This window comes from Penicillium mononematosum, assembly GCF_028829835.1.
Source record: "Penicillium mononematosum strain IBT 11891 chromosome Unknown utg000002l:1.0-8112719.0:1.0-8118358.0, whole genome shotgun sequence".
NCBI classification, from domain to species: Eukaryota; Fungi; Ascomycota; class Eurotiomycetes; order Eurotiales; family Aspergillaceae; genus Penicillium; species Penicillium mononematosum.
In genome coordinates this window covers 3759388-3772086 of record NW_026643272.1, presented here as the reverse complement: position 1 = coordinate 3772086, position 12699 = coordinate 3759388, and the positions used below count along the sequence as shown (strand labels likewise).

The 12699-nt window shown below is 50.5% G+C and overlaps 6 protein-coding genes across 6 annotated transcripts; 3 read left to right on the top strand and 3 right to left on the bottom strand.

Moving 5' to 3' along the window:
- Window positions 1–502: 502 nt before the first annotated feature.
- Window positions 503–1405, bottom strand: N7519_003209 (uncharacterized protein; the record flags this gene model as incomplete). Its single annotated transcript, XM_057289987.1, has 1 exon — window positions 503–1405. One exon carries the CDS (start codon window positions 1403–1405, stop codon window positions 503–505), a length of 903 nt encoding a protein of 300 aa, XP_057151189.1.
- A 1421-nt stretch (window positions 1406–2826) lies between these two features.
- N7519_003208 (mitochondrial intermediate peptidase) lies at window positions 2827–5214 on the bottom strand (the record flags this gene model as incomplete). The annotated part of the gene is made up of 1 exon (XM_057289986.1): window positions 2827–5214. The coding sequence occupies one exon, from the start codon at window positions 5212–5214 to the stop codon at window positions 2827–2829; it is 2388 nt and encodes a 795-aa protein (XP_057151188.1).
- Window positions 5215–5309: 95 nt separating this feature from the next.
- N7519_003207 (MICOS complex subunit MIC26/MIC27) lies at window positions 5310–6343 on the top strand (the record flags this gene model as incomplete). The annotated part of the gene is made up of 3 exons (XM_057289985.1): window positions 5310–5453; window positions 5535–5627; window positions 5705–6343. 3 exons carry the CDS (start codon window positions 5310–5312, stop codon window positions 6341–6343), a joined length of 876 nt encoding a protein of 291 aa, XP_057151187.1.
- Window positions 6344–6586: 243 nt separating this feature from the next.
- N7519_003206 (uncharacterized protein) lies at window positions 6587–7763 on the bottom strand (the record flags this gene model as incomplete). Its single annotated transcript, XM_057289984.1, has 3 exons — window positions 6587–7390; window positions 7445–7528; window positions 7590–7763. The coding sequence occupies 3 exons, from the start codon at window positions 7761–7763 to the stop codon at window positions 6587–6589; spliced, it is 1062 nt and encodes a 353-aa protein (XP_057151186.1).
- A 176-nt stretch (window positions 7764–7939) lies between these two features.
- N7519_003205 (RNA methyltransferase) lies at window positions 7940–8796 on the top strand (the record flags this gene model as incomplete). Its single annotated transcript, XM_057289983.1, has 4 exons — window positions 7940–8013; window positions 8062–8160; window positions 8209–8501; window positions 8552–8796. The coding sequence occupies 4 exons, from the start codon at window positions 7940–7942 to the stop codon at window positions 8794–8796; spliced, it is 711 nt and encodes a 236-aa protein (XP_057151185.1).
- Window positions 8797–9270: 474 nt separating this feature from the next.
- N7519_003204 (DUF3591 domain-containing protein) lies at window positions 9271–12617 on the top strand (the record flags this gene model as incomplete). Its single annotated transcript, XM_057289982.1, has 2 exons — window positions 9271–12474; window positions 12507–12617. 2 exons carry the CDS (start codon window positions 9271–9273, stop codon window positions 12615–12617), a joined length of 3315 nt encoding a protein of 1104 aa, XP_057151184.1.
- Window positions 12618–12699: the final 82 nt, after the last annotated feature.

The window sequence follows — 12699 nt, the reverse complement described above, 5'->3', positions numbered from 1 at the left end:
TGTTGTGTGTTAGCACTGATGAACTGCACCAACGACTTGCAGAGTACATGTTTCGTTTATACCCGAGACACCTCGTTCAGGGCAACCATGACGAATGACTTAAGAAATATGATTACCTAGGTAGGTATGTAGATAGCTCATTTACTCTGCCTCCTAGAAGTTTATGGCTTCTGCAGACTGGTATTAAAGATGAGGGGATTACCACATCACATCTTATACTATACAATGATAAGCCTCACCATGTCAAGATACGTAAAGATTCAAGTAGCTGGCCATTTTCAATATTGGCGCATATGGCGTTGAAAGCTGGGCGCTTGGAAGACAATGTGAGATCCATGTGGGGTCCAGACATGTGATAACACGTTTCAAGGCAAAAAAGCAAGTATGAATTGTCTGGTTAAGATATTATTTCATTTAAAATACAACCGGCAGACTCAAAAGCCACCCAATATCTCAGACATGCTTTGCTTTGCCTCACAGGAGAACCCGATGTTCGAACCCGTTATTCGACGACTTCATGTCTCCGTCCCCACGAGGGCTGGCTTGTCATAAACCACGACCGAAACGGACTTAACAGTTTCTGCCGTCGAGCTGCTTTGCGTTCTTGCTTGTCGCGCTGCATGTCCATCCACACAGTTGGGGTGATGATGTGAGGCGGCGGTTGGGGGTAGTTAGATTTCGGCGCTATCTCAGAACTGATCTTGTTCAAGTCTTCCTCAACCTTTGATGTGCCTGTCGCCGGTAATTCTGAAGAGGGCTTCTCGGTAGCTGCTGAGGGTGGTATGGGTGTATCGTCGAGGTCCGTAGATGGACACGATATTGGGAACACGACTGTACTTGGTCTGGGCTTTGAATGGACCGTTATATGCTTAGGACATGCATGAGAACCCGAAAATGCAGGTGTGTCATTTTCGAGAGTCAGATCCGTGTGTGAGGATTGTGTATGCTCCTCTGCCCACTCCGTCCCCATTGATAAGTCAAACCTCCTCCTCGTACTTGTTGTTCCCGACAGCGTAAAGTTTTCACAGAAGGTTGCATACGACTGATGAAGGCGTGTCTCTCTCGCTTCTTCCACGCTAAGAATAGGGCATTCCTCCTCAATTTTTTCGTGAATACTGTTGTATATTTTAACCTCACGAGGCTGATGAGCGGGCGAGCATAAGTTGTGTGGATTGATATCTGTTGCATCGTTGAGGTCTTTGAGGTTCTTTTCGCTTAGCGCATGTTCTTGAACTCTGGCCCTGAGTATTGTTTGGGATATTCTCTTAGAAACCCTCCTTGTAAGTTGGGAGACTGTGTTTCTTCGACGGAGCGAATGTCGTGGTTGCTCTATCGAATCTTGAGTAGAGAAGGTGTCACTGGAAGCGAAAGAAGCATTGTCATTGACGATGAGGACATTAGGCATTTTGAATAAATAGACTGGTATAAATGGCGAGGTTTGAGAGAAGAAGGTAGGAGGTCTGGGGAAAATAATTTCTCGTAACGGTATTCAGTTTAGTTGAGCAGGGGTCGAATGAAAGGTTGAAATTGCAATATCCCATACGAGCAAGAGAGAGCGGTGAGTTCTCGTAAAGTGCATGGTACTTCGTACTTATTGCAAGCTGATTGGTATAATAAGAAGAAGAAGATAAGAAGGCCTAGGTGCCTAAGACTGGTTAATACTGTTTCTATGTGGTGGGATCTTCCATTAAAGTACATATGTATTGTCCAGGGAAAATCAGTTACTTAGAATACTACCTTTACCTTGGGCGAGTAGTGCCGCAGGTGGTATGTTGTCTAACAGATGGAGTGAGGCTTTCGGTGACCCTCGTGGTAGGACCCCCCACACCTGTCCCCACGCGACGCAACGCAGCCACTCCTGCGGGCCCTCACTCCCTCAGCCCCGGACCGTTGGGCACGGGTTCAGCTCTCTTGTTTATTGTAGTTTACAGCAGAACTCTTCATATTTCTTAAAGTGAATACAGAACTCAACCTATACGGCGGTTTGGCCGAGTGGTCTGAAGGCGATTGACTAGAAATCAATTCCGTTCGCGGGCGCATGTTCGAATCATGCAGCCGTCGTTAGATATGTTTTTGCTTCTCAATAAAAAAGTAATATTGAAATTTTTATCCAAACACTCTACATAAATGCCCAGATGATCTAAGATCATTCTACTATACCGTGCGATACTACCTAAGCCCTGTAAATATACACAAAGAGCATGTGCCTTTCCTCGGCAATATACCTGCAAGACCAGTTCGTAACTTTGCCTGTTATTGGGGTAGGGCTACCGCTAAGCAAGCCACCATGCACAGCGAAAGTGAGTGGACGTCAGAGGCACTTGGACCAGGAAAAAAACAATTAGGCTGGTGGTGGTTATGGAAGTCATACTAATTCGATTGCCTAGTCCTATACTGAACACCCTGTCGTCTATTTAGTAATTGCATTTGTCTGAAGACCTCTCAAGCATAATAAATGAGGTTGCAATCTAGTAAGACCCCAAACAAAGGGACAGTGAGACATTCCAATCACCCCACCATCTGCCAACAACGGTGGCGCTATGTAGTACACCGTACCTAGCAGTAGCCTAGTCTCGGACATCGCATCCAACGTTGAACTAGGCTCCTATTGGATATATCCACATGTGGCCCAGAATGTCTGTGCGGCTGAACGTATTCGATGCTGAGAATCATTTGTCCACGGTGAATCCAGTCCAAAGCCTCAAGAGTTTAATTGAAAAAGGTCAGAAGACCCAATCGTATCATGAAGCTATGTTTATTTTACAAAAGCCCGTTTAGGCAGGTATAGATGTATCGAAAGGCAACTAAAGTTACACTCGTGTCACATTATCCAGACACGCCTTCCCGCCCGAGGCCCCAGCGACCAACCTCACGCATGGCCTCATCGCCACCTTCAGCCAGTCGGCCGTTGGTATTAGAGGGATTGCTGCTTCCCAGGACACCAGCCACACATTGCCAGCCATTGCGGCCACCACCCCAGCGGAGAACTTCGTTCTTGTATCGCTCGCCGGCGGCACGATCGGTTGCCGCTTGACCAGACTGGAACACGTCCTGCCAGAGTTTGTTTGCGATCGCGCGGTCAAAGATGTAGCTGTAGTACGTGGCACCGTAGCCGTACAAGTGGCCGAAAAAGCCCTGCCAAGAGGTACGCGGTTGGACATTGTCTGGGTCAGGCAGACTGGAATACTCAGAAAAGACTCGGTGATAGATGTCGGTGGAATCAATGCCAGCTGAGCTGATTTCGGCTGGAATCGAGTGATACGCCTGATCAACGAGCGCCATGAGGATCTGTGCTTCATTCTCAACGGCACCATAGATAGACCCATGCGCAGTACGGTCTAGCTCCATGCTCTGCATCATGCTCTCAGACAGAGGTTCGTCGGTCTTCCAGTGTCGCGCGTAGAGGCGCAGCACCTCCGGCGCAGTCGCAAAGCTCTCCATCAACACGGAGGGAAGTTCGGCGAAGTCCGTCGCGCACCGAGTACCAGAGATAGATTGCAGAGGGGTTTGGCCTAGGATGGAATGAACGGCGTGGCCCATTTCGTGGAACAAGGTGCGAACACTCTGCTCATTCAAGAGAGTTGGCTGGCCGGTGCCATTGGCCTGAGGTTCCTGGAAATCACACACGAGGGCAATGGTTGGGAGTTGGCGCAGAGTGTTAGTTTGCGGATCTACACCAGTGGCCATGCCGTCATTCGGGTGCGCAGATTGGTTCATAGAGGCACACTCGGCGATCTCCTCTGGAGAGATTTCGCGCGAGCAGCGCAGAGTAAAGTGAGCCGGATTCGGGTGTTTGCTCGGCCGCGTAAACAAGTCACAGTAGACGACTGCAATATGATTCTCCGATTCATCCACTACATCCAATCGACGAACGTCTGGATGCCAAGTCTCGCCGGGAGATGCTTCATGAGGGACTAGACGGACACCGTACAAACGGTCAAAGAGTCGAGAGAGACCTTGCATCACCGTGCCCAAAGAAAAGAACTCGTTGATAACACCCATGTGACGAGAGCGCCGAGCTTGCGAATACGCTAGGACGCGCTTGTGAACATAGTATGCATGGTCCCAGGGCCGTAGGGCGGAGTCTCCCTTCAAGCCCTGCAGCTTGGATAGTTCTTCCCGGACTGGACCTTGGTTGCTTGACACGAGCGAAGTCAGGAAGTTTGATACTGCTTCGGGTGTCTTGGCCATTTTGTCGCTGAGAGTCATGTGCGCAAAGCTATTGTAGCCCGTAAGTTGTGCCAACTCTGCCCTCTTCGCTAGAAGTTCCTCCAATCTTTGGATTTGGCGCTTGCTGGATGTTCGGGTGGCGAGATAGATGTCTTTGCGAACTTCTTCATCATGCACCGAGCGTAGAGCAAGTCGAGGAACAATTCCCATAGTCGGAACTGGCGCTTTCTTATTCCACCGCTTGATTTTGGAGATAACCATAGGGTCCAATCCTTGGAGACTGTTGGCACCAAAGACCACCTGGGACCTTGCAGGTTCCGCGCCGTTCATGAAATCGGAACCCAACTGGCTCACATCATTGGAGAGATTTACAAACCTCTGCCTCACATTTGGTGGCATATGAATTGCAGAGTTCGAAAAATCTTTGTTAAGGATTTGTGCCACGATCCGTTCTGCCTCGGTCCAGTACGATGTCACGTCGGGGTTGTTCAAGGCCTTATTGAGCTGTTCATGAAGCCCTGTTGTTGTGTTCAAAACATTCATATATTCAAACATTAGAGCCCACGCCTGCGTGGCTGCTTCTTGTATCCGCGGATCGGGGTGGATGGTTCGAATGAAGTCGGACAGATCGATGACGCGACACAGGAGATCGCTCAGCTGGTCGAGGTCTCGTGCTAGGGCCCTGTATTCTTCAACCGTCGAGGCAGCAAGTACCTTGGCTACGATAGCCTGGCATCTCTGTAGCGAGATATTTGCGAATGTCCTGAAGCCCTCAGGACTTGTCAGGTACTGGTTTTGGACCAATCCAGCTCGCCTTGGGACTGTGCTGGTGCGCTGCTGGGAGAACTCATTCCAGAACGGTTGGGAATCAAAAACGCGGCGCAGAGTATGGTCATCGGTCTTCTTCCTTGGTGCACTGTTATCTGCTGGAATGTACTCAAACGGCGTTGACGGAGAAGATGCGGCACTCTCGAAGGCTCGATATTGGGGCCGCAGGTGGAGGCATTTGCGACATGTCCATGTTCGTCGCAAAGGGCGAAGCATTGTAGATACTGTATCAAAAGCAGATTAAAACCATTGGAGACTGTAAATCCGCAAATCCCCTATTGAAAGGAACATAGAGTCAAGGAGAACGGGCAATGACGGAGTTTTCTGGAGGTTCCGCCGAGCCGAAGAATTCCCGTCCTGCTCCAACACGACTTTGCTTCATCCTCACTACCAGCTACCCTCCCGTTCTCCTCCCCCACACCCTCAGGATGTCATTCCGGCCAATGTTGCACCAGGTATGCCTTTTTATAATTGCGTCCTTTCGAGTTGGATTCAATTGATTCCCAAATGTCCTGTCCATGCTGACTCGTGACTAGCGGGCTGTGGCTCCGATCGCAGCCACTCTCCTCGCGGGAGGTATTGCTCTGTACCCGAAGAAGACTGCATTCGCAGAAGAGCCCCGAGACAATGTATGATCATATCTGTCCCCAGCTCTATTGAAAGTCTGAAAGGCTTGGTCTGACACACGACTGCTTCCCTAATATAGCGGAAACCTATCTACGATGACTTCCCAGCCGACATTCCTGAACCCTCCAAACCCTCTCAGCTTGCTGCGCCTGCCGCTCCTAAGTTGGTCTCCGCGCCAGCTGCGCAAACAGCCCCCTCTTCGCCCACTCCGACAGACATCCTGACCGCTCAGGTCCGACAAGCTCGCCTCTTCCTCTACTCACACTCCCTTGCCGCAGAGCAGGGCTTCAACAACTTCCTCTCTCGGGCCCTCAACATCGAAAACTGCTTTACCAACACCGTTGCCTCGCTCGCACCTTCTGCCGAGTCCGGCGAGCGTCTTTTGCCCGGCGGTGTCTACGTTGTCGTGACCGCCATGGCCGGCTCGATTGTCTCGCGTAACCGTGGCATCTTCCTCCGCACTGCATCGCCGCTCGCCTTCGGTACTGCTGCCGCCTACGCCCTCCTGCCCGTGACGATGCGGAATGTCGGGGACTTGGTTTGGGAGTACGAGAAGAAGGTCCCTGCCGTTGCGGAGCAGCACTTGGCTATCCGTGAGCGTGCAGAGCACATCTGGTACACCGGCATTGCGCACAGCGGAATGGCGCGCCAGATGATGGAGGAGAAGATTGGTGACACCCGGAAGAAGTTGGAAGAGCTGGTGAGCAAGGGCCACTAAATATAGCCCGTCTGTTTGGGGCTATAGAGCGGATTTATTTGTTGCATATGTACGCTTAGAACTCGTAGATCCGAAGACATAACCGGATTGATTCCTTTTGTTTGAATCGTTCAATCATAAAGTAGGCGATCTGGAGAAGCCTCTATGTGTGCAATTAGGAACAGGAAGCTTTGCGATGATCGACATAATTCGATTTCGTCATACGCTACGTTAAAGTTGATTTCTGATTTCTAAATCATTCCTTCATTCTTCCTGCGTCGGTCCTGGCGATCCTTCCGGCGCAGGGCTTTCCGAGTGAGAGGACTGGCCTCCTACCTTCGGCGGCGGAGGTAGAGGAGTTCCATGCCGTGAGGGCGCATAGTCTTGCTCCCGACTTTTCTCCTCGCCCTCTGCAAAGTAATCATCAAAGGCTCTGTTGGGCGATGCCACTGGCCGTGATCTCCCTGCACGACGACCGGACGATCTGCTCTCTAATGGCGAAGCACCTCTTGTTTGAGCGGAGGCCAGGGGCGGCGGCGATGCGATATTTGCTGGGACTAGGAAGTTGCTCGATGGAGCTGCCATGCCCGGGGCAGCGCTTGCAGGGCCGCTCACTGGGGAAGCAGTGCCATCCTCACGTGTCTCGAATACAACCTCCCCAGGTCCCTCAACCTCTTCTCCAAGTCCAATGGGTAGTCGGTGAAGAGCACCGAATCCCAATTCTGCACCAAGGGCGCCTTCGCCACCCCAGCCCCTTGTAGGAACCAGCTCAACCTCGCGAACCACATCGAATTCACTATTGTAAACCCACAGAACCAGAGTACGATTTAGATGATCCTCAACCAACTCCCCTAGTGCCGACTCCCCTCTTAACGTCCCGCTGGGGGTTCCGATGATATAGTCTGAGTAAGGAAGTAACCCGGCTCGGTATGCGGGGCTGAGCGGTGATGGGATTGCAATAACATGCCAGATGTTTTGCGTAGAGGAGAGGGGGGCAAGCTGCAGCGCGAGGCCGAGGGAGGGGTTTGTTGACGGTATAGGATGAGTGATTGTGTGTGTTCGTTGACCCTGATAGGATATACAGTTAGCTGGAATCCAGAGGTACCATTTCTGTATCCTTACCTTCGCACTCCAAACTTCAAGTGTCAAGGTTCCCCCAGCGCAATTTCGGCATTCTGTCGCAAAGAGGTTCGGGTCCGGATCTTCCTGTATGTCAGTGTGAGCGAAGCTATAATGGCCAGGAGTAGAAATAATCACATATACTCACAATTGTATGACCGTTGATTCCCACGATAAAGTCAAACCATGGCTCTAGAGGAAGCTCTGGGTCTTTGTTGCGGAGGACCTGGAAACCGAATGCGTTGTCACTGGGGCCGTTACGAGGCTGTTGGCCAGGCTCCCCGTCTAGCCGGCCGATGAAGCGATTTAACGCGCCGAACATAATTCTCTATTATAATAAAGATTGCGAGAGTTGATCGAATGAGGCTGAGTAGGGAAGCTGTAGTTAGGTGTGTTTACCTCGTGCGAGCTGGCCAGATGCGCAGGTGCAAACCATGCAAACACCACCCATCTTTATCAGTTATCGAGAATGGATTGATCATTTCGCTTTATCGCATCATGGCAGACGAAGACGCGCCTCCAGAGGTGCATCACTACAGCAGTCTGCGAGAAGTGCCCTGGGACATTCAGAAGTAAGTGTGATTGTTCTTGAAAAATACCAATGCTAATCCAATTACCAGCTACTGGGCACAGCGCTACCGGATTTTCTCCAAGTACGACGATGGTGTATGGTTGACCGATGATGCTTGGTTTGGCGTCACGCCAGAACCAGTTGCCAAGTTTGTGACCTTCGCTACTATTTTAGACTGCCTGCTAACTTTCATTAGCAAAATAGCTTCACAAATTGCCGAATCAGCACCTGCTGGGCGCAGTATTCTCGTGGATGCCTTCGCTGGCGCAGGCGGAAACACCATCGCATTTGCCTTGACCGGAAAATGGAAACGAATCTACGCGATTGAAAAAAACTCTGCTGTCCTAAAGTGCGCAAAACATAATGCGAAAATCTATGGGGTGGAGGACAAGATCACTTGGTTCGAAGGCGATTGCTTCGAGATTCTTAAGAACCAACTTAAAGAATTGGCGCCGTACAGTGTCGTCTTTGCTAGCCCTCCCTGGGGAGGTAAGTGTCACCAAATCATTGCTTCTGTGGCATGAACTAAATTATAACAGGGCCCGGATATCGTTCAGACCAGGTATTCAACCTGAAGACCATGGAGCCATATTCCCTCCAAAGATTGTACGATGAATACTCAGTATTCAGCAAACACATGGTTCTTTACATTCCAAGGACCTCTGACTTGAAACAGATTGCAAAGCTGGTCCCTGACGGTGGCAAGGCTACAGTAATGCACTATTGTATGGAGGGTGCAAGCAAGGCGTTGTGTATTTTCTATGGGGATTTCAATGTGTCATGACTTATGGTTGCTATTCATCTGACAATAATTTCATTCAATGTATTTTTACTATCAACAATGTATTTTTTCTATTTTTTCTATTTTTTGCCTTCTATTCTTCTTCATAGTCGTAATTAATGTGTCTATTGAGCCTTTTCCATTGAATTCAGGCATCTAGCTGATTGCCATATCGGGTTAGCGTGACCCGTCCCTTGCTCATTATCCTGGAAACCCATTTTCTCTCTACAACCACCTGTCCGCCACGCCCCTCCTCTTTCTCCTCTCTTCTGCGCGACCCGAGCCACGGCAAAAAACCCACGCCCAGATTGCAGACTCGCCTAATACCCAGATGTGCATATTCTGAATCGCGTTGTCGCCTTGTCCGGCTCGCGCTTACATTCTTATCCTGCGATTTCTCTCACCAACTTGTTGAATCTAACGCTTTCTTCATTTACAACACTTCTCTGACTTTGAACACGAGCGTATTTGCCCATCATGCCTCACGCAACACCGAAAGCCCCGGAGGGCGAGGAGGATACTGATTTCGACGATGTGATGCGACAACTGAACAACTACGAAGATACAGGCCCCTCTCTGGATTTCTTGTCGCGTGAGTTGGAAGTTGGTGAAAAAGCCGACGATGCAATCGACTACGAGGACTTCGACGACGATGAACTTCCGGAAGAAGAGGTCATTACACGCCCAGCCCCAGCCCTGCCTGCAGTGAATGATAATCAAGATTCTTTCGCGAACTTGGGCTCAGACGACGCCGCTCTTTTCGGAAATGGAGATGATCTCTTCGGTGACCCAGGAGAGGGGGCTCAGGCCCAGGATGACAACCTCGATGATCTGTTTGGCGAAGGTTCTTTTTCGCCGCCACCTGCTGGACAGGATGATTCTACTCGTGGCCTTTTCGAAGACGAAGAAATGCCTTTAACAGGTGCACCCGTTGACCTACCGTCCATCCCGTCAGCCCCGGCGCCGCAGCCAGAGCCACCCATTATGGGCGAAGATGAATTCCCGGATGATGACAGTATTCTGTCGGAAGACATGAATCCTGTCGAACTCCGCGCATGGAAACTTCAGCAGCAGTTGTTCGCCATGTCAGGTGTTGAAAACCCACCTGCACCGCCTGAGAACCACGAAGAGCTTTTGCAGTCCCTATTTCCCTCGTTCGACCGCAACACTCTTCCGCGTTGGCTCGAGTTGATCCCTCACAAGAAGGCCATCTTCATTGGAAAACAGCCGGCCAAGCCACCTAAGCCTGTCTTGCCTACGAAAGTGAACATTGAGCTGGCGGCTGATCATGAACGTGCATTCAGAACCGGTCAACCCCTCAAGCGTGGCCTTGACCATGAAACTCATGGCTTGGTAATGATTACACAATCGGACCGCAGAGAGGACGGAGAAGAGGCGGAGGAAGATACGAAGGAAGACATTGACATGGATGATGTGGACGGGGATGAAGTGCTGCCCGGTGGCTTCACCATGCAGGACCTTCGAACGATTTGTGCGGACTGGGACATTAAGGATGATGTCTCTAGCATTGACCCGGAAGAGAAGCCGTTGGCACAAAGAGAAGATCATATCTTGGATGAGGACGAAGATTGGCTCATGGAAACCGAGGTTCCGAGCAAGAAACGAAAGACCGGCCCGACTCCCATGGATGTCATTGCTCTGTCACATATCGATATCCCACTATTGGATGATCCGGAACAAGCGACAATGAAAATCGCAAAGAAAGTCACAATTGATCTCAATGATCCAAACATTCTTGTCGACGAATTAAGAGCGGATGCCGTGGCAAACAAGCCGAAACATACCGCTCCTCGCACCAGGGATGAAGTGGACCTGAATCTCACGCGCCGCCTCACTCAGCGATACAACATCTCAAATGACCAAGCATACGACATGCTCAAACAGAATCATCAGAACAAGATCCGCAGTACTCTTGGCAACGTGACACTTGAGCATGGCCTGCCAGCTCTGCGTTTGCAGTGGCCCTACTACAAGACTGAGTTGGCCAAGGCTGAAGCTAGATCTTTCCACCGACCTGCTATGGCTTTCCGGCCTGGGCAAACGGCTTACTTCAAGAACCCCGTTCAGTTAAAACGCAAGCATTTGCGTGGTAAAGATGCGAAAACTGTCTATGATTCGACACAGTCATTGTCCATGGGTGACAACTCCAACGTCTTGCTGGTGGAGTACTCTGAAGAGATGCCTATGACACTAGCCAACTTTGGAATGTGCAACCGTTTCATCAATTATTACCGGCGAAAGAATATTGACGATCCCACCCGCCCAAGGGCAGATATTGGCGAAACTGTTGTTCTATTACCCCAGGACAAGAGCCCCTACTCAATCTTTGGCCATGTTGACCCCGGCGAAATTTCCCCGGCAATCTCGAACTCCATGTACCGAGCACCCTTATTCCCACACCAAACCAAATCTACGGACTTCCTCGTAGTCCGCAACACAACTGGACAAAATGGCAGTACCTATTACCTGCGCAACATCGAAAATTTCTACGTTGCCGGACAGCAATTCCCATCGGTTGACATCCCTGGGCCACATTCGCGCAAAGTGACAACTGTTGCGAAGAATCGCATGAAGATGTTGGTGTATCGTCTATTGAAAAAGAGCCCGGATGAGCGACTTGCGATCAGCGATGTTACAGCTCACATACCAAACACTACGGATATGCAGAACCGACAGAAGGTCAAGGACTTCCTTCAACACGACAAAGACACCAAATATTGGAAGCCACTGGATCCAGTTCTCCCTGACCAAGACACAATCCGCTCGTGGGTTCAGCCCGAAGATGTTTGTCTTCTGGAATCCATGCAGATTGGACAACAGCACCTCCACGACACTGGTTATGGCAACGATGCCGAGACTGGCGGCGACAACGAAGAAGATGAAGAACTCGAGAGTTTCGAGCAGCAGATGGCTCCCTGGAAGGCAACTCGCAACTTTTTGTTGGCCTCTCAAGGCAAGGCTATGCTGAAACTCCATGGTGAAGGAGACCCCACCGGCCGAGGTGAGGGCTATAACTTCATCAAAACAAGCATGAAGGGTGGGTTCAAGGCCATCGGTGAAAGTGTTGAGGATAAGCTGGATGCGCAGCGACTCAAGGAGCTTGGAGGTCACAGCTACAATGTTGCCCGCCAGCAAAAATCATACGAAACATCCATTCGTCGGATTTGGGATGCTCAGAAAAGCAGCTTGTCTTCCACCATTGAGCATTCCGACCAGGAAAGCGACGTCGACCAAGAAGACGACTACCAGGATCAATTCAACAAACCAACACCCCGGTCTGAAGCACAGACACCTGGGCCATATCGCCGTGACGATGAGACAACAAGTCAGTTCAGCAAAATGAGTTTCAACAGCCAGCGCGGCAAAGTGTTGCGTATCACCCGCCAGTTGAAACAGGCGAACGGCGAAATCGTGCACCAGGAACAACATGTTTTCGATCCCCGAGTGATCAGGCACTACATCCAACACCGTCACCGCAACGAAGCCATGCACACAAAGCTGGAACATATCACCCCTACGGGCGATACAGACCTCGACACCCGCAACATGAAGTTGATCGAGGCCGAGCTCAGCCGTCTCCACCGCAACAAGGAGCGTCGTTTCGCCCGCGAGAAGCAAAAGGGCATCCTCGTTCCGGCGATCCGGACGGCAAGCCTGCTGGTACTCAACGCAAATGTGCCAACTGCGGTCAGGTCGGACACATCAAGACAAACAAGAAGCTCTGTCCACTGCTCAATGGTACTATGAAGCCCGAGGATCGTGTCACGGATTCGGCTTTCTCCATGAGTGCACCGGTTCTGTGAATCGATTCGCTTTTTCTTTGCCGACTTACGCATCTATCCCCTCAATCGTCCCCCCTTATATCCGTCTACTCCGAACTTGATA